We start from the raw sequence: 21592 nt of genomic DNA on the forward strand, positions 1-21592 counted from the left end.
CAACTTCTCTGCAAAAGTCATCTCTTGAATACCATGTTCTGTTTCCTCTAATGCTTTAAATGAGATCCACTAAAGGCAAATAAATGAGCGCCAAGGAAAAAAAGAAAAAAAAAGACATTTTGTCTGAAAACACATTTTTGTAATTTATTAAATCTGTACATACATTTAGCTAGTACTGTTTTCATTAACACATTTTAACCTTTCCCTGATCGTTCTCCATAGACCATCCCCAGGTCAGCAGTCTGCTCTACTTAACATACAGAAGGCAAAGCCTTTTGCCTCCTTGGTATCCTGAACAGCAGCGGTTCCATTCAACCTGGGAGACTCAGCAGCCAAAAGGGAAGTTGGATTTTTATTTAAAAATAGGCATTTCTGTTCAGCTACTGTGCATGGAGCTGAACACCCTGTTTAAGGATTGCAAGTCCTAGAAAATTCTGCTATGAAAATGTGATCCAAAGTTAGAGACTTAGCAGGTGCCAAAGCTCTCAGAGGACAAGCTTCTTGTATGTTGCCTCAGAACTGCAGAATTTTGGCTTTTGCTGAACCTTTTACCAATTTAAACTGAAAGTCACTCTTCATCTGTTGTGGAAAAATGTTTTATTCTGTTACTGGGTGAAGCTATTGGTGCTGAAAAACAGCAGTGATGTTTAGTTTACTGATTTCACTAGGTATCAGGAAGTCCTGTTAAAAACTACATTTTTAAATTGTTCATCTGGACAGCATTGTACAAGTCAATATAAAAACAATGTTTTTAAGTAGATCAGAGAAAGCTCCTTGGAAATGCATGGGTGGGGAAAAAGAATCTAGGCACTTCATTTTGCATTGTCGTCTTGAAGATTGCCTTTAAAAAAGAAAATACACAGAAGAATATCCCAGAGCAACCTGCAGACCTTGGCCAAATTTCTGCCCCCAAATATTGGCTTCATCTTTTCAAGTCAAATTTGCAGTTTCTATAACAGAATGTGTTTTTTCACATCAAATCATAATAACTAGCATTTGTAAAGTGCTTTGAGATAGTGCTTTGAAAATACTAACAGTTAAAAGGGCAGAACATCCATTAGCAGCTCCTGGCTGATTATTACTACTTGTCTTTTCTCATAGTAGCATCAGCACCTTCTCCTTTGAATTCCTATTAATCAGAAGGGTAAGGTGCCAGTGTTAGAAAAGGCAAATGTCAAGTGGCGGGGGGGAAATCTGCTGGGCAGTGAAGAAAGGATGCACTGGGATACATGAAGATGCCCTCTGGAAAGACACTGAAGCAGAGCTTCAGAGAGAAAGATGGACACTTAGTTCCCAGCCACATCAGGAGAGTAGCATCTCACGCAGACACCACGTGCATAAAATTCTGCATAAGGCTTTATACAGCCTAAATACTTGCTACATAGGGAGAGCGAGCTGGTGCTAGTCTATGAAAAAAGATCAAGACATGTTGATGCTTTTTTGTGGGGGGTGAAAAGGACACAAATGCTCATTAGAAGCTATTGCCTGAGGGCTGTACTACTTAGTAGTAAAACCCTACTACCTTTTTAGATAACGGTAACTTGCCTGGTTAGCAGCTTCACAAAAGTAATTCTTGTATGAATCCATAAAGCTTCCTCGGATGTTTAAAAGTTTTTTTTCCCCCCACCATGATTGCACTTCAAAAACAAACAGCCATCCATCCATATGCACTCCCCCAATCACCATCTCAATTTACAGAAATAGAAAGAAAAGCTACAATTATTCGCTGTCCTACAGCTATCATAGTTTGAAAGGTTTGATTTAGGTGCCTGAAGAAAGGATGCAAAATATCCAGTTTCCAGACCAGGAAAATTGTGCATTTTTTAAAAAAGAGCTGGCTTCACAGCTTGGCTTGCATCGGCTTCAGGTGTTTGTGGAAGGATTCATGAACCTGTAAGAGGGCAAAACAGCAGTTATGTCAGTATCAGGCTCGAGTTTCAAAAACACTTCTAGTTCTTTACATCTTGCACTGTTTTTATACTAATAAAACCTCAAACAGTCACTTTTGGGATATAAAAAGAGCAGTTAACACTGACTGTCTGCACAACACAGAAAGGATACAGAAAGTAAGCCTAAAACAAGTAGCCTTCCCACTACTGCTTTTAAGAAAAAAGAGCCATAAGACATTTCATACCTACATAGACAATTCCTTGGAGAGTTAATTAACAGAAAACTGGTAGAGGTCTCCCAAGAAGATTGCAGTGAACTACGTAAGCCCCACAGAATTGGGAAGCATGAGAAACTTAGCAAATCACTGATGCGATTTGATTACAATTGGTGTACAATCTCTGGCAGCCTATGGTACGAGATGCAGTCTGCTCAAATCAAAGCAGTAAAGGTTACACTAACAGGACTGAGTTCTGTTTTGGCTAACAGAAGAGGGACATGCTGACTCCTCTCCGTCCAGTTTCTTTTCTATTAGCTCAGCTGCAGCAAGAGCCTGAGGGCAGATACACAGCACCTGATATTTCCAAAGTAATACATGGGACAAATTTATTTCCTTCTACAGAATCACTACAACTGCCTGAAAGCAATAGAAGATTTGCCAGAAAAATATATAAGGTTTTCTGTCACTAGGCAGAATTAAAAGCAAGTGATAATTGCTTTTAAATTCAATGAGATTATCCAATTGTTTCTCTGGGCAGGGTGTGATTTCCTCTCCCAACTAAGGAGCTCAAAGTATCTCACAAAGGACTGGATGTGGCATGCATTTCAGGGAGAGATTAAAAAAGCAGGCTGAAAGCAGTGGGGCAAGAGCAGTTTGCTAGCTCTGGTCCATAATCACTAGCGATTTTTTTCCTGATCAATTAGAACTAACAATCCTGAATTTTTTCCCTGGGCGCATATGACCTAAGAGGAAGAAATAAGGTTTCTTTACCTCTGTTTTGTTCAACGGAGATTTCTTTGCCCACTCAAACATGTTCTCATAGACATTGCCATCATACCGGCCAAGCACAGACCCAAGATGAACATCATGAAAATCAAAGGAGTCCACGAGTGCTACTGCATTGGGACGGATTATAGCCAAGAGTTCCTTCACACGTTGGTTCACTTGATTAATTTGGGTATCTGTCAAAATATTCGCCTTGAAAAAAACCCAAAAGATCATCAGAACAGTATGCAAGTCATAAGTACCTTCCCTTCTTCCATAGTCTAACCTAGGTCAGTCTTCCTTCACTGAGGAAAAAAAATAACAGTTAAAAAAAAAAAAAAAAAAAAGAAAAGCTAGTTTCATAATCAACTTAGTCATCAACTGGAAAACAGGAAGCTAACCCAGATGCCAGCATGCCAGCTCTGCTTCTGGTGGATCACAAAGGAAACTTAACACAACAAGCTTCTATCAGAAGTGCATTGCTATTGGCCTTCTGGAAGTCAGCCGTGGAGACCTTACGCCTAAGCACTCATGCAGCTTTGTATTTAAAGCATCTCTGTGAAGGCAGACTCTGGCGCTAAGAATGTACAACATCAGAGAGAGTCACTGACCTGCAGAAAATCCCCTGTGTTCTTACTGATTCCATAGAGTGCATACAAGAGGCACAGCTCAGTCATAACAGCACAGACAGCTGCATCGCTGATCTCCGAGAGCTTTGCTGTGAAGAGCTTAACTATCACATAGTGACAGTGCGCCTACAAAACAGATAAAAGAAAGCTGAATCAGGTTCATGAAAGTATAAGAAGCTCCTACTGCGCTCTTACTTGTTAGATACATCACTGACCTCAGATGCTCGCACAAGATCAACAGAAGTCTTGTTCCAGGCATCCTCTTTGCTCTTTCTGTGGCTCAACTCAGCTTGCAAGTTCTTTGCTGCAGCCTCTACAAGCCTATTTCATAAGAATAGGAGGAGAGAAACAGGTGAAACTACACCAACAGGATTGCCCTGAATTCACAGAAACTTGTTTAACACATCAGAAAAACTCAGAAGCCTTGCACTGTGACAGAGTGCATTGCTGGAGTGAATGCTTGTGGCTTTAAGACCAGTATCATCAGTGCTGCAGCTAAAACACATAGCAATGGACAGCTAAGACGACACTTGACTTCAATACCTGCTCACCTCTACCTATTTACTCTCACTTACTGCTTCCGGCGCAACAGACTTTGATATCAGGATTGTTTCTCTCCAGGTCATGGAGCAGTTTGAGGTATGCTCATACTTGTGTGTTTGAATATGCTTTTGTTTATTTACATTTAATAAGAAAAAAAGATATATTTCAAAACAGAACAGGGAGAAGAGAGCAACTTAGGTCTACACATTGTCTGCTGTAACTTCAAAGCATTTAACGTTGGTATGACCTAATAAAGGTCATCACTTCTTGAAAATCAGCACTTGGAGCAAAGCTTTACAGGCAACAGCTTGAAAACCTCATATTAAGAAGACAGCGTATCACTACCATCTCCCAACACAGAGACATCTAGCTCATTCGGACAAATGTTAACTCACCAAGCAGCACGCGCTTTGTAGGCCTCCACCAAACTGATCGGATCATTGATACGCTCAGTCACAGGCCTAGCAGCCACATGCTGTGGCTGAATGCGTTGCCTGGAGAGATCATTAAGGTAGGACACCATGCCAGTAACCCGCTGACCAGAGTTAACTTGCATGTAGCTTTTGACAAGGAACCTGAAGATAAAAAGATAAGCCTCCACGTTACATCGCTCACTTGGATGACGAGAAGTCACATGTTAAGAAAGGTCAATCTAGCAGAAAATAGCTGAAAGGCAAAAGCATGTATCAACAGGGCAAGGAACAGAAGTGGAAACAGTTTCGTGGTAGCACAGGACAGTCTAGATACTCTTCTCTCATCACTTCTGGCACAAAGACCATAATACCATGGCAAAAAAGTTTTGGATGGAAGCTACCATACCTAGCTGTCTGCAGCATCATGACAGTGTTTTCTCCCTCATAGGTGCAGGATGGGGTGAAGGTGACATAGATATCAGGAAGGCCACTGCAGCGGGAGTAACCATGGCCACCACATGCCATTCGACATTCCTCAATACCGGCATTGGCGGTCCAGGAAGTGAATGCCTTCAGCCCTGCAGTCAGCGCATGGAGCTGATGGACAAAAAACAAACAAGTTAAAGTTAAGACTGGAATCTTAAAGTTGACACATTCTGCTAGAAACTGCAGCTCCCAGACAAAAATATCATCAATACCACCTTCCCATTGTCCCACAGGGCCCTAATTTTCTTGCTGGGCTCAGGAAAAGAGTTCTTGTAATTCACATAAAGGCCTCTGTACATGTAAAGACTTTTTGATCAGAGATCTTTGGTCTCTGTGTATGATGCATAGTATTCTTTAGAGTATGAATTCCATTAGCCTGCTGCATTCCCCATCTATTGGCCTTTTTGTGCAAAACTGCCTTCAAGTTGCCTTTTGTCGCATTATTTTCTCAAGTAGAATCCCTAGCCATCAACTGAAAACTTACATCTTACAATCCTAATCCCTCAACATACTACCAATACTTTGATCAAGACACTAATTCTACTGTAGTTACTTGGAAGGACAATCAAGAAGGCACAAAGCACAGGCATAAGACCAGTCTTAACTGCACTTCCAATTCATACACAATCATTCCTAAAAAGTCACTTTGCTTTTCTACACACTAACTTTCTTACCCTGCATTGCTTCTTGCATTTTTTTAAAGCACTACAAGATGAATAGTGCAAACAGAATAGGAGTCACCAGCACATACTGGACTTACAATCCATGGATCTAAGAAGTACACGCTATCTCACGAGCAACAGTCTAAAGGCTAGATGCCTTGTCTCCCACATTGTAAGCAAATCTTACTTAAAAACCTCAGAAGCCCTTCAACTTCCAGACCCAGTACCTCTGGCAGCTCGCTCAGGTCTCCTTCAATGATGTCTCCACTAATACGACGATAGGTGTCTTTTATGTAGGCTCCCACAAAGTGAAAAGCATATGCCGTTGCCAGGAGAGGAAAGAGTTTGTATTGTTGGGTCTGATAATCCAAGATCTGGGGTTCTGGTTCCCTAGAGTAGAACACAGGAGAGTCAGCATGACACTGGCTGGCAAATTACTGCAGAAGTTCTGTTCAACTCCAAGCCACTTCTCCACCTGGATAGTGCAGGCTGCATCCCTATCAAGTCAGAGTATCTAAGGCCATTGAGCAAAAGCTTCTGGCAGGAAGAAGCAGAATTTGCAGTCACGAATAAGAAGATTTTTGCTTCTCAAGGTGAAACAGTGCTTTACAACTCTACCAAGTGCTGAAGAAAACAGCATCAACCACGGTCCCTCTGCTTCCCCCAGCATTTGGGAATTCCACCTTGGAATTCCAGACTTGGACTTCTTTGCCATTTCACTGCACTTACCCTGCCTTTAGCTCAGACTGGTGTCTCACTGCGCTATAGCGAATAGCAATAGTACACGCCCGGGACAGGGAGCGAGCTGAATCTCCTACAATGATGGAACGGATGAACACCATGGTCCCATAGGTCAGCTTGTCATTGAGTGGTTTCACATATGTGCCGTCTGGTTCAACCTACAAAAAAGAATACACAGTCTATTGATCTTTAAAGCTTCCTCCCTTCTATGTGTTCACATCTCAGGCTTTGAGCTCATCAAGTAACACTTGCAAACAGCCTATGGTCTTGCTGTATTTACCTGAGAAGCATCTCAAAGAAAGCCCAGAATACCACAGTGAAAGCTGTCCAGTCAAGTGAGTGGCTGTTTTCTCTGCTCCTTATTTAGTCTTTGGGCAGTGGCTAGAAGCACAATCTTTTGTATCAGCCCTAGAGCTGTCATTATAAGTTCATCCTTCCTACACTACTCGTAGCGTATACACTACTCTATGAAATAGAGTAATTTGAGATAAAGGGCAACTCAAGAAATTAAAACAAAACGGACTTATTTGCAAGATTCAAGACACACGGAATAGGGATATTCTGTAGAAGGAAATGTCACAGTAGCCACCCACTAGTTCACATTTGGATTAAAATGCAGTAAGTGAGGGCAGTGCATAAAGCCAAGAAACCTTTCTGGTACTGATGCCATCAGGCAACAGGAACAAGAGGAATGCAGATACTTGGGATAAACTGTCAATTATTACACACATAGCTCAGCCATCACCACTCTGGACAGTCTAGGGTTAAATTAAAGGCTCCAAAGGAGGTGCTTCTGGTTTCAGATCAGAAAAGTTTGCAGAAAGTGAAGAGGTTCCCTTCCCCGACTAAGAGCAGAGAGTTGGGGATGTATTTCACCTAGCAAAAAAAAAAAGGAGTTAATGACATTTAGAGTCTAAGGTATTATTCAGCTAGCTACTAGATCACTGATATTTCCTTCTAACAGCCTGTGCTGGAGCTCCCTGCTTTACCTGAGCATATTTCATCAGCATGTTTTCCCGAGGAATTCTAAAGTTGTCCATTTTCAAGTAGCCATTATCCATTTCATCATAGCCAAATTTTGGCCCAATGTCACCCACTGTAATACCTGCCATAGATAAAAAACAGTTGCATTAAGAAGTAGGCATTCAACATCACACAAGAGGTTCAAGCCTTCTCCAACATGCAGACCACTTAGTTTTCTAGAAAGGAAGTCCTGGCATTATTAAGAATAACTGTTAACACAGGGCCTTTATCTCCGTGATGCAAAAATGGAGACCTCCATAATTTACATGTAGTTGTCCTACATACTGACTGGGAAGCTATCTCTAAAGTCTATCCAGCTCCCTTTTAGCTAGGGGATGCTGAAAAGTATTCTTTCCCTTTCAAAAGGTAGAAGGACATGACACGCTGCCTCACAAAATCACCTTTGGCAAACACTGAGGCAGAATCAAATTCCAAATTAACCTTTACTTTGAAAACATGAGGCTAAGTGGACTCAGCAGTGGTCCAATCACAGATAAGATACCTAAAGTTTTAACTCCTCTGACCTACAATCTACTCACTGAAATCAGCTGGTGAAATAAGCTATGTCTGTTAACAAGACACATGCAGCTGTGTAAAGCTGGAGACACAGACCTAACGCTTCCAGGAATGCCAAACACTTCCCATAGATTCTTACCTGGCAAAGGTTCGTGGGTGCCCAGCTGCCGTATGGGAACAATGAAGGCATGCAGCCCTTTGCACTGGCCCTGGGTGTAGAGCTGGGCCAGAACAATGGCGTGGTTGGAGGTCTTTCCAACTGCAAAAGGAGTGGGAATCAAAGAAAATTGAACAGACTTAAATACACAGTCCTCATTCCTTAAAGCAGGATCTGAGACTACCTTAACCACATCATGTGTTAGAAAAAAGACTGACAGCACTGATTAACATCAGAGTTCTCCACCTAGATGAACAAGGTCCCCCAAGTTACATACATGATTGTCTTGACTATACAATACTAAGCCCTTAAACCTCCCAGTGAAGCCAAAGGAACTTCTGCCTAATTACAGGCTACCTCAGACTCTTCAAACATTTTTTTTGATCTGTTGTATCAAAATTATTATACCAAACCTACAGAGTGTGAACGATTCAGAGAAACAATCCAGAGCACAGATAATCAGGAGTTTTATTAAGCTGTGGTAAGTCTGCTAGCTGGCTGAAAGCAAATTACCAAACTGACACAAAACTTTGGATCATCTTTCATTGCCATCCTGCAGACACAACACATACGATGTCGCCTCCTTAAGTTTTTAATTTATCTTCCAGACTTAAACATACAAGGAGGTACTTACGTCCACCTGGCCACCACTTAATGGAGGTCACAGTGGGGCTGTTGAGAATGAATTCCTGGGTAGCAGGGTCATATGTGGCTGTGGTTTCTAGGCCTCGAAGATGAGTTCCTGAAAGCAAGCAAGCACACTTTGTTTTGTCAAAAGTCCATAACAAAACAGACAAGGGCAGAATTAGACAATGGAAAGTTGAACTCCAGTAGTGATGCATAAATTTTAACTTTGTCTTTTAGGTTATATAAAGGACTGAATATCAGCCAATTAAGAAAGAACAAGGGAAAAGTCAGGCTGTATTCTGGAATCTGAAAACAGTTCTCTGGAAACCTGCCTTTTTTTTTTTTTTTTTTTTTTTTTAAAGAAGTGTTCTAACACTAGTTTCCAAGCACCTCCAACTTGACACTTCTCCTATCACATACATGAGCAGTTTCTCAGTGAACAGGTCCACAGAGACATACTCATCTGCTTTGACTCAAACTGCAAACTGATTAATTGTAGAATAAAATCACACTTTTCAGTCACAAGATGGAATAAACAGTGCTTGTCATCTCTTATTCCCTCATCAGGCCTACATTCCCTTCACTTGCTGGAGCAAGATTTTCCCAAATGAGATCATCTATAGCTCCAAGAGCACAAGCAATAGCATGCATATGCTAAGTTACTCTGGCAGTTAGATGAAGAGACTCCAAAAAGATGAAGGTAACAATTCCAGTCTCTATTGTCCTCTGCCCCAAATCTTTACTTCGCAATTCATGCATACCCATCTTACCACTTTTCTTGGCATTTTCCTTGCATTTGTGATCAATCGCCATGCCTTTAAGTTTAAACTAGACAAGCTACAAGCACTCCTGACAGTCCAGACTGACAGACCACTGCAGAGTCAGGGACTCTGCACAAGTGTTTCACCAAGGAACAGGACATCATCTTGATGCATTTGCAAAATGTTCCACAGTGTGTAGCTTAACAGCAGCATTTCCACAGGCAGCTTCTCAAAGACTTACTTTCCTGGTATGGTTCTTCAAACCTCACTAGACGGAAGAGACTCTCCACAAACTTGCAGTTATTTTATGCTTCATTCAATCTTTACACCTCACTTCAGCACAGAAGTGGATCTTGCTCGTTTTTAGAAAAAAAAATCTCATCTGCATCTCTCAGGTGTCAAAGTTTCGCCCAAGACACAGCATGCTCCCTTTGAAACTTGGATTTTTTTTTAAAAAAGTATTGCAACCACAATACTGCTGGAGTTGTCACCAATCCATTTCAAAGCTCAAAAGCAAAGGCATAGAAAAGAATAAAGTCTACTTGAGACAGAAAACCAAGAGAAATCATTTCATGGTCCAATTAAAAAGAACACATGGGAGTGAACTAAGGAACTGGGAGATAAAGTCCCCTGAAAAACATGGGCAATAGAATCAAGTTGTCCACATGTTCTCTGACTCAAGGTCAGTCCCAAGTTAAAAAAACAGCTCTTACTTTTCTAGCATCTCTTTCAGGATCTTAAAACACTGTCCTTTTATCTTCACATTGAATGCTAAGTAGACCAAAGCAGAAATCACTCTGTAAAGAATGGTAAGTGTAGAAACAAAGGGATGCCATCACATTAACATCACCATATCCATATACACAAGGCATTTTTTTAAAAAAACCCAAACATTTGTATTGGTTTGAATGGCACAGGAGGAACACTCAGTATGCTCATATATAAGAATCACAGATATCACACACTCTCCCTTAGGAGAAAAAAGGTCAAGTTGCATGTGGTGTTAAGATCTATCAAAAATTTCAGAGGTAGTCCATCCTTCCCTATGGCCACAACTGCATATGTGAAGACTGTGGAGTAAATGCACACAATTTTTCCCAGGCAGGGAAATCCTTTGTACACAAAGCCATGCTTACAAATAGCATTTAGGGAATGTACTGTACCATGGCCCATTTCGGTCTGGGCATAAGTGCCAATGATCTCCAGGTTCCAGGCAGGCATGAAGAAGCGATCCTGCTGCTCTGGGGTTGCCTGGGTGAGAAGAGTAGGGAGGAACATGCCCAGATGAAGGTCCAAAGGCTCAGGCCGTCCACGATGAACAAAGCTGTGAAGAAGTGTCATGGGATGGGAGTGTGAAGGGAATGTTATGAGAGGAAAGCAAGCATGGGGATTTATGGTGGAGATTCAGAAAGAGAGAAAAAGAGAAAAGATTTATGTGTAAATCAGAAATCAGCAAGCATATTTTAGAAAGCTAGAGCACTGTCCTTTTCTCTGTTCTGAATTCTTCTGAAAAAAAGAATTATGCTTACTCCAAAATAAACATGCTGCAATGCATTTCTTTCTAATCCTACATAAAAATGCATTTGCAACATTCCTGTATTTCTGATGCCCTGTATGACTGAAAGACAAGGATTAATCCAAACCAAAAAATGGAAGGCTGGACACTTACTACAGTTTAGAAACAAGGGCATAAGCAAGTCTTGGGTTATTCCCTCCCTACCTCCATGGTTTGCATGGTTTGAGTGTAGAACCTGAGAGAAGTTCTACTTCTCACACAGCTGAATGAGCTATGGTGGGTTTTTTTCGTTTGTTTTTAAGAATAATTTCAGCATTATCTAATTCACATTTTTATTTTGAAGGACTAGACACAAAACAGACTACTCCCCTCCCAAAATTCCATTTATGGTCTCCCACTAATTTTTCTTAAAGTTCTCTTAAAAAGGGCAGTGCTCTGCATGTGTAAGTCAAAGCTGTGAACACAAACAATTTTTTAAGAAGGTCAACTTTAAAATCTGTAAATCACCAGCACAGAGTCTCTCCAACTAAACATGGTTCATTAGAACTATTCCTTCCTTAAAGTTCTGGCAAACATGACCAGTCTATCAGGTCACTGGATATATAAAAAAATTAAATGCTTTGTTAACTCTTAACATTGATAGCTTTGACAATTTAACAGAGCCCTCTTCCAAGGGGGCAGTAAATATATTTGACTGCAGTAGGCTGCAGTCTCAGGAGATTCCATTTGCATTTGCTTGTGAGAAGGTTTTCAAAGCATATTTACCATTTTTCAGAGCAATATTTACCAGTTTGAGAAACAAGGGATGTAAAGTGAATAGCATTAGTTCCAATGTGCAAGACTGGCAATACTGCATATAAGAAAGCAAAGCACAAAAACAGCTAGGCTGTAGACTGTATAGAAATGCTGATCCTCAAAGAGCTGTCCATCTGGCACATTTATGTATGAACATAATGTCTTTGCCTTTTTTTTTTAATGCAAGATATGCATTTTGGAAAGAGCGGTGATCTGAACTTAGCTTAAACTCATTTGGTATCCTTATCAAAGTGAGAAGAATATGCTCTGTGTAATCTCTAAACATACATTCATATAAACTACAGGAAGCTCTATGGGTAAAACCTCAGTTTTTTGATGTTTTTAGGCATCTATAAATTCAACCATTTAAAAATAAATCTAGTAGCAATATTTTCTAAAGCTTTTTGACTGAACAGTCAAACAAGGCTCTTTTTTTAATCAGGAATACCAAACTTGAAGCTAGTTTAGCACTTGTGAGAAGTAGAGAGCTGACTGACAGTCAAAGACTGAAGTCCTTACTTACAAGCTATAATATAGGTGGAAACAATACAGTCTTTTCATAATTCAGTTTTATCTCCTTTTGAGCCTGTGCTCTTTATTTGGAGACTTACTCACTATGAAAATAGGTTAAAACCAAAGCAGGCCACCAAGTAGGGAGTCATGAAGTTAAGATGCAGTTACTATCAATCTAGACTGGAATTCGGTTCAATAATTCAGAGGTCTGTTTCCCCATCACCAATTTCTAAATATCATGCTTAAAAAAAACAAGCAAGCAAAGCTTAGTGAAGATTACTGCAAAGGCTTTACTGATAAAGTAGTTAGATACCCAACACTCACGTCAGGAATGCCATACAGTTGCATTTTAAATTATTCAGCATGGAAAGGACATTCACTTCACCATACTATCACTGCATTAGCTCTGTTAAGTTTCAAAATACTCATTTTTCCACTAAATATGTAAACTGCAAACCAAACCATCACCAGGCAAGAAAGTGCAATAATCTAATGTGAAACAGCGTGTAAAAAGTCATTTTGGTGTGGCAGTGTCTGATTTAAACAAGTTGGCGTGAGAAAGCAAACAAGATTAGCAGGCATTTTTTTATTATCTGGTTGTCCCTCAACTTCCAGTGTTGAGTTAAGTTTGTCTTTTCTGCTTCAGAGATGGAATTGGCAACACCATTCCCTGTGTTGCATCTTCTTGGAATGTTTCAGCTAGCACAAGTAGCTGTAATTTAACAGGCAGGTAACTGGTATCACTATTGAACTTAGGCAGTTGTCCAGACTTGTACATATGCTTCCCATGTTCAGATGCCAGCATGTGCACTGAAGTCTCTCGGTTTGTTAAACTTTACTTGCTGATGCATTTGACTTCTAGATTCTGTGGCAAAAGAATGTGCTCTTATCCATTAAACATTATTCCACTTGAAAATAAGTGCAGGCAGTTTTCCTCAATAACAGGAGTAAGATTTTTCTTCTTGAAACCAAGATCTTACTGTGAAATTATACTGCTGCAATGGAGTGCCATCTGGAAAAAGAGCGCTTGGGGCAAAGCATACCTTACTTTCACAAACCTAAGTATGATCTCAGCATACTAGATTGCATCTAAAGGCATTTTTCTGACCCATTTAGGTAGACTGTCTGTGCACTAAAAACTCTGCAACTTGCATGCCCTAAATTCAGGTAAAAATAAAACCCACAGTATTGTTGACTGACACGTCTCAACCAGTTAAACCGAAATTCAGACTGCCAGGGTTTAGAATCAACTCCTCATCTTAAAACAATGGTAAAGAACGGTAAAAGTCAGTGATCAGCTCAGAGGTGCATTCTGGAAAAGACCAAAACGAGCCCTGTGATTGTTAGAACACAAATCAAACAGTTGTCTGGCTATAGGACAGGAAAAAAAATAGTTAACCAAATTAACTATTTTACGTTTCACCTCTTAGATTTTACCTATGGAGCATCAAATTATGAACTGGAGTTAGAAAAAAGAGTTTACCCATTGATCCCTGAAGGGAACTAACCATGTCCCATTTCGGTTTGGGCGTAGGTGCCAATTATGTTGACTCCATGGACCAGAGGCAGCCATTTCTCCTTCTGAGCATCAGTCGTTTGAATCTCTAAGGTTTTTTGAAACATGCTGAAGTGGAGACCGAAAGGTTCAGGAAAAGGGCCCAAACATGTTCTACAGGAGAAAAATAGAGGGATCTGGATCTCAGTCTTACTGTCCGCATGCGCCTGAAAGGCTTTTCTCCAACCGTAGAAAACAGAACCTATTTTATGATATTTCTTTGATTCTTTTGTGCCCCACAAACAACTTCCAAAATATAGGAGACATGAGAAGCAACGCTAACAGGGAAAGAAATGTTTCTTTCAAGCATTTTATTCACTCGTCAGCTCTGCTGTTGCTAAGTAGAAAAAAAAATTTCCACTAAAACCTCACTGAGAAGTTAACTTGGTTTTTGTGTTCTCAGTTTTATTTCCCACCCGCCACCCCCACATCTTTCAGGCTTAAAAATCCCACTACTGCTAGTGACCTAGAACTTGCCCTTTATTAGCTAGGAGCACTAAGTATTGTGAACAAAAAGGCCTAGATGACCCAGCGCTTCTTTCAGAAGAGTTCTATATTACCTGTATCTGCTTCCATCAGCTGTTAGATTATGAATTCACCTTCAATTAAAATTACTGTTATGGAGTAATGTAAAACAACCCATACATTTTAAACAGACATACTTCAAAACTGAAGTTGTTTCATGAGGGAAAGCTTCATTAATTTAGTAGCCATGAGGATGGGCAAAGTAAATGCCCAATTAAAACAAAACTCTGCAATACTAAACATGCTGAAACATTTCACTGCATAAGATGTATGCAGTAACAGCAACTTCCCTTCAACATCCTGTGGAGCCTGAACATTTTTTTCCATCTTCCACCTCCAGCAGGTGAATATTTATTCCATTCAGACTCAAGGATGAAGATAAGAACCAAATGAGTGCTCTGCAACTACCTGCCTGAAAACATACATACAAAACTCCTACCTACCCAAGGTATCTGCAAAGGAAATAAAAGTCAACCTTGATCTATTATTACCCGCCTAAAGAGCACATTTGTTAAGAGTTAGTTGCCAACACAGAGCTGCACTGAGCAGCAGATGTTCTATGCAGAGTTTTTCAAATTACAGCAGCATTTGTGATTGGCATTTTACACTATGAATGAGCACCTGGGAGCAGAGAGTGATTGATGACTCAAAACCAGACTGCTGGATACAAAGTGTTAAAAGCAGCCTTAGGACAAGAGAAAGAGGTACAGCTCCTCAAACACCACTGAACTTTGTATGGAAGATGCTCATTTTAAATGAAACAGTTTTTAAAATGGACAAGACAATGAGCCATAAACTTTTCCAGAACCAAAACTATGTCATCGAGTAATGCAATACAGGCCATTAATGATCGCGCTTTAGATGCGTTGTACTCCCACTCAAACCAGCTTAAGAGTTCTTGGGATCAAGGCAGTCACTTCTCCTATCAGAAAATATTCTGCAAGTTACCTGCCGTATAAACAGATACGCTGCAGTAGAACTTAACAGGCTCACCAAGGGCTTATAAATGCTACAAGGACAGAAGACAGAAAATGCCCCATCTTTGCTCTAGTTTCTAGATTTTTTCCCCCTTTACTCCAAGAGCCATACAGTAATAACTGCACCTTTTACATCCTCACTGGCTATAACCTACTTCCTGATCAGCCATATAATCCTTTTTTTCTTTAGCAATAGTACCAAAGACAAAGATGGCTAATCGCAAATTTATTTTTAATTAAACTAATAATAAATGCTATCAACATTAAGTAACAAGCCAAATAAGGTAACAGCTAAAACAGAAGAACAGAAAAAAAGTTGACTTGGCAATTACGTTAAATGCTAAAACACTACTTGGTTAAGAGTCATATGAAAAACCAAGAACCTTCACAAGAAAATCCTATTTTCTCATGACAAAGGACAACCAGATAAGAGGTACAACCCATGGAAGGGGTAAATAAGTTTTTCCTTCTTTTTCTGAACTCTTTATTCCTTCCTCTGTTTCTTCACTCCCACTTGGTGTTTCCCACTATCTATACACAGTGCTTGCCACAGCCTGAGTAGCCTAACTGCTGAAGTAATTAGCTGCATCAAGACTGAATGTGGCTGATTGCATCTAGCACTGGCAATTTCAATGACCACAGATGTCCTGAGTAGATCTGAAGTCATATTTGCTAAAACAGCCACAATGAGTCAAGAAGGTAGCTGCAATTCCAAATCCACTTACAGGAGAGGAGTGCACAGTAACATGCTACTTAGGCAATGTAAGTATTTCCATATTTCCCAGCAGCCGGCACCATTCATGTAGTAAAATGCACTAGTGTTTGACAGATACCTAGTTTGACAGCATACCTGTCGGGAACAGTACAATAGATGTCTATGCTTTCTAAGACTCCAGATCTAAATGAACAATTGCAAAGACAGTCTCAGACTGCAGAATTAGGTTACAGACCAGAATCATTTACTTTAAAGCAAAATCTTCAACCCATCTTTTCTAGCTTTTGCACTTCAAGATCATTCTTAAGGCAGACCTGGAAGGATCTCCTCATGGGGCAAGCAGCGGGGGTGGCAAGTCTAATCTGTGCCTACAGGGTTTCAGAGTTAACAAATGCCATGACAATAAAACTCTTTATGAGTCATATCAAAAGAAAAATCCTAGCAGCTAGCTGGACCACATTATGTGGTAGTAGCCTGGGACTCTACTACAGCTTCTGGTTGGATGTACTGAAAAGTATTCTTGGCCTTACATAATGTGCCAAAATGAGAAGCAGAGACAAAGTCCTAAAGAGAAGGTGCAGAACCATGTAATAATGGTCCATGAACATAGGAATCATCTGTTGACTTGCAGCTCTCAGATCCTCTCTTCTGTGCCATGGCTGTTTTTGCTTCTTCTCCTATTGCTGTTTTCCTCAAATGAAAGCCATTTAAATTTGAATGTGAATTAAGACCACCAGACTGGTTTCTTCAAAAAGCTGTATATCATGGCCCCATCTTTCATGCTGACTTAAATTCTATTACAGTTAGACTGTGAAAGAAGCATCAAATATTGGCACTTTAGGGCTGCTGGTCTTCATAAGTCAGTGATAACTACAGTGCTGACATGTTAAACCAGAGGAAAAAAATCACCAGATAAGCAATTAAAATGGCTTCTAAATATATAAGAGATCTCAAATTTTGGAGCCTAACAAATCTGTTGTGGAAACAAGGAGGAATAGGCAGTTCTCAACATGTCACAGCACCAATAATTGTTTAAGCATATCTTCAGGGCAGCTGAAGGAAGCTTTTTTCTTCAAAGGCTATTCATAAATCAAGCTTTAAAGTTCGTCATTCTGGGAAACAAAGTTCAATAATGAAATTCTTGTAGAATATAGAAGATACAGGAAAATGAGCTCAACCTCAGAAAAAGCTCACTGTCAGTGACTGCACATATGAGTGTATCTTTGTTCCTAGTCTTAAGGACAAATGCAAGAGAAGAATTATTGCAAAACATCTTCAGCTTTCTTATGTAGAAATCTGATTGTCAATCACAATAAATACAACTTTACATTTGAATCAAAGACGTCAACCTTCATTAAAAGCAGGTCTTAACACTGTTTCTATTTAATTTTCTAGTTTGGAAAACTGAGCAAGCCCAGATACACGGCAGGATCTTCTCAAAAACCTCTAGGTCACCTTCTAGTCAACGAAAGTCTCTTCTGGTAAATACCAATTGACATGCTCGGATATGCAAAAGAGACTGAACTCCAGCCAAGTTAACTTTTAACTTACTTAAGGTTAAGTTAAAAAGTTTGACACATGGCATTTCAGAAAATGGAGACAGATGTCAAAATGCAAGTGAACTCAAAGGATGAAAAGATAATCCTCTGATCTCTTCCCTCTATTAACCACTAAGCCAATATCCTCCTTTACAAACACCTGATATTGTAGTAAAGAATTCAAATCAAGAATATAAAGAGTATAGCCTGATATCACTCTTATAGAAAGTAAACCTCACTTACACACAAAAACCGTACTGCTCTTTATTCTTCTACATGCTGTTAATGCATAAGACTGAGAAATACCGTCAGTCTACATAGCTGCAATCATCCTGAGTATTTACAACTAGATTTGGCTCTGAAAATAAGCAAGCCTTCCCGACTATTTCAGTTGATTTCAGATCACAGATTCTGACTGGTCACACTTGACTATTCATATCATAAGATACTGATACATTATTTGGTGCCTACATAAAATATTAAGCATATACCCATTAACAATTATGAATTGCTGACTCCAAGAAGAATTTATGGAACAAGACTACAGTATCATCTTACTCCAGAAGAGTCCTATTTTAATGAAATACTGTTAGTAATGCTAGCTAAGCATAGTATTTACATTGCTAACTCCATGGAAACTTGCCAGCTGTGAGACTGGATGGACTTCTCTGAGTTTTCTCCATAAAAATAATTGAACAAGTTTCCCTATCCCCTCCAGTAACAAACTGCTTAGGTAGGCCAAATTAACATTTAACTTTTGCCAGACAGTACCTACACAATCTAATACAGTCACCGAGCTTTCTCTGGTAATCACTGTTCACTGATAGTTTTCTGAAAGCTTTTATTACTTCCACAAAAAAATTTGTGACATAATTCACACTGTTGAACAACAGCTCTTTAAAATTAAAGACTACAGCAGGTAGGACTAACTGGTCCCAATACTCACCTTCTGAGACAATGAAAGCTTTCCTACAAATGTAGTCACAGGGGTTTGTGATTTTTAGTGGTGCATTCAGAACGTTTTGGGTTATTTAATGTGCCAGAGGATATTTTCATGGTGTTTGTTTAATTTTATCAGTCAGAGTTTAATAAAGCTAAGTGAGAAATATGGCAAAGCTAGGAAGAAAGCTCCCTGCAAGCAATGCAACTCAGACAAGGGTAATGCTATCAGGTAAAAAACAAACAAACATCAGATACAATAAAAAGCCTGTAGGTCAAAGGGAACCACTTTACACTAGAAGCCTGAAAGAAGAAGGGAAGAGAAACTTATAAAGAAGAACTAATAAACCACCTTGGAACACTTTCAAGTATGCCCATAATGCAACTTTATTAGGTCTAAGTGCAAAGTGAAGTAATCAGCTTTAAGAGATTCCATGATAAGTTGCAACCTTCAGGTTTATGCAGAGCCAAGTTATTTCGGTATATATTCCTTCATTCTTTTTCACAAATAAGAATACAAGCCCCACTGTCACTCTTATTATATACAGTGCAGAAAATCATTACTTTTGGTGTTATTTCCGGCCAAAAAAAAAAAAAAAATCTAAGAAAATACAATATTTAGGAAGTCAGGGCTGGACCTGAAGCTGGATCACTGAACTTCAATGAGTCACGGTGCAAGTTTAGATTTCCAAAGAAAAATAACATAGAAAAAAAGGCTGCTCTAATATCCTTAGTGATGATAAAAAGCAGATACAAGAAGCAAACTCTACACTTAGGTACCTTTTAAACCAGTAGATCTCATCAGGATCTGCAATCCCATATTCTCTTAACTTCATCACCATCAGAGAGCTCTTCCTGATGGCTTGCTCATAACGTTGGCTACGGGAGAGGAAGTTCAAATCCTCATGCTGGAAGTCAGGGTCATTAATAACTAAGGCCTCTGGAGACAGAGCAGAAGAGAAAAGAAATTCAGTTTCCATAAGCCACAACAATCTTCACATAGGAAGTGAAAAGCATGAATTGTTTCTCATACCTCAATTAAAGTTAGCTTTGATTTTCACTTTTAATTTTCTGATAACATCATCAGAAAGAAGTCAAAAAACTCTTGCAGCATTTCAGAGAGCACCTCTTACATCGGGGAACTCTCACACTTCTACACATAAACCATGTTTTAAATTAAGAGTACTCTGGACTTGGCAGGAGATTAATTCACTGATGCAAGAACTGCAGGGCCCTCTAACCAACTCAAACCTCACATAGCCCTTGTTACTGCAGAATCAGGTTGCCTCATGAACTTTGATCTGATCTCCACGCAACTCCATGAAGAAGGGCACAGCTATCATTCCCACTATGCTGACTCAGACCCAAGATACCTAGAGGCTAGAGACTTTTGTGTCCTCTTTGGCACACAAATTACACAATACCAGCCTCTGACAGTCTCACCCCAGCAAAGGCTGGGAAAAGGAGGAGGTGGCAGCATTCCACTAATCCCACGTATCACAGCTGTGAGCAAAAAGATCATATTTGTACTGTTGGGCAAGTGTGTATTGGTAAGGGAAAAGGAGGGGATGGTTTCCAAGACAAATGCCCATAGGAAGCTGCCTCTCATCCTAAAATCTTCCTCTGGAGGAAGACTGAAGAAAAAGGTGAGAAAGGACACTGCTCTATCAGTGCAGAGCATCCCCCCCCCCCCACACACACACCTCTTTTCTGGGAAGGGGAGGACAGATGTATGCCGCTGCTCCCCTCTCCTCTGCCCTAGCAGGGAAAACTCCCTTCCCTCGGGGGCTGCCTGCAGCCCTTCTCCCCCTAGAGAGCCTCCCTCTCTTTGCAGCCCTTCTCCTTGCAGCACCCCGGGCCTCTCTTCCTCCCCAGACCCCCACCAATCCCTCCTCCAGGGCCTCCCTTCTCCCAACGGCTCCTCTGCACAGCCTCTCTCCCGAGGCCTCCCTCGCCCTTTAGCTACTCCCTCTGCTCACACCCCGCGGGCTACCCCTCCCCAGAGCTTCCCGTTCTCCTCTCTCCTCCCGCTCCCTACAACCTCCCTCTTCACAATCTTCCCCCCACCTCGGGCTCCCCTTCTCCCCACAGCCTCCTTGCCTCTCCCCACAGCCCCCACTGAGAGCCCCCCCTCTCCCCACAGCCTCCTTCCCTCTCCCCACAGCCCCCCCTGAGAGCCCCCCCTCTCCCCACAGCCTCCTTCCCTCTCCTCACAGCCCCCCTGAGAGGACCCCTCTCCCCACAGCCCCCCTGAGAGCCCCCCCTCTCCCCACAGCCTCCTTCCCTCTCCTCACAGCCCCCCTGAGAGCCCCCCTCTCCCCACAGCCCCCCTGAGAGCCCCCCCTCTCCCCACAGCCTCCTTCCCTCTCCCCACAGCCCCCTCTGAGAGCCTCCCTCTCCCCACAGCCCCCCCCCGGAGCCCCCCTCCCCACAGTCTCCTTCCCTCTCCCCACAGCCCCCCTGAGAGCCCCCCTCTCCCCACAGCCCCCCTGAGAGCCCCCCCTCTCCCCACAGCCTCCTTCCCTCTCCCCACAGCCCCCTCTGAGAGCCCCCCTCTCCCCACAGCCCCCTCCCGGAGCCCCCCCTCCCCACAGCCTCCTTCCCTCTCCCCACAGCCCCCCTGAGAGCCCCCCTCTCCCCACAGCCCCCTTCCCTCTCCCCACAGCTCCCCCGAAGCCCCCCCTCTCCCCACAGCCCCCCCGGAGCCCCCCCATCCCCACAGCCCCCCTCCCTGTCCCCACAGCCCCCCTCCCCGCGGCCTGCCCTTCACCCCCCTCACCGATCTCCTTGCGGCGGCGGGTGCGCTCGGCGCCGCCGTCCAGGATGTGGGTGAGCAGCTCGGGCTGGAAGGTGGCGGCGGCGCGCTCTCTCCGCAGGTCCGCGTTCATCATCATCATCACCACCACCACCGCGGCGGTGGCGCCTGCGCCTGCGCCTCAACCCCGGCCCCGGCCCCGGCCCCGCGCGCGCTCCCGCACCGCCACCGCCGCTGCCGCCGCCGCCGCCGCCGCCGCCGCCCGGCCACCGCGCCGCGCCCCCGCGCGGCACGTCACGTCCCGCCCCGCCCCCCGTACGTCACGTCACGTCGC

At 42.0% G+C, this 21592-nt stretch overlaps 1 protein-coding gene across 4 annotated transcripts; it reads right to left on the reverse strand.

The window, feature by feature from the left end:
* Positions 1 to 117: 117 nt before the first annotated feature.
* On the reverse strand, positions 118 to 21450 carry ACOX1 (acyl-CoA oxidase 1). 4 transcript variants are annotated; one of them, XM_062591950.1, is made up of 14 exons: positions 21283 to 21450; positions 19284 to 19443; positions 10594 to 10754; positions 8677 to 8784; positions 8025 to 8144; positions 7336 to 7451; positions 6335 to 6504; positions 5833 to 5995; positions 4864 to 5054; positions 4440 to 4619; positions 3717 to 3822; positions 3484 to 3627; positions 2879 to 3085; positions 118 to 1891 (listed from the first exon to the last, which is right to left on the reverse strand). In XM_062591950.1, exons 1-14 carry the CDS (start codon positions 21398 to 21400, stop codon positions 1841 to 1843), a joined length of 1995 nt encoding a protein of 664 aa, XP_062447934.1. In that variant the 5' UTR covers positions 21401 to 21450; the 3' UTR covers positions 118 to 1840. The 4 variants fall into 4 exon arrangements, with proteins under 4 accessions (XP_062447934.1, XP_062447935.1, XP_062447936.1 ...); XM_062591951.1 differs by lacking the exon at positions 10594 to 10754 and adding an exon at positions 13763 to 13923; XM_062591952.1 differs by lacking the exons at positions 19284 to 19443; positions 21283 to 21450 and adding an exon at positions 13763 to 13889.
* Positions 21451 to 21592: the final 142 nt, after the last annotated feature.

Source organism: Rhea pennata, chromosome 19 (assembly GCF_028389875.1).
Source record: "Rhea pennata isolate bPtePen1 chromosome 19, bPtePen1.pri, whole genome shotgun sequence".
Taxonomy (NCBI): domain Eukaryota; kingdom Metazoa; phylum Chordata; class Aves; order Rheiformes; family Rheidae; genus Rhea; species Rhea pennata.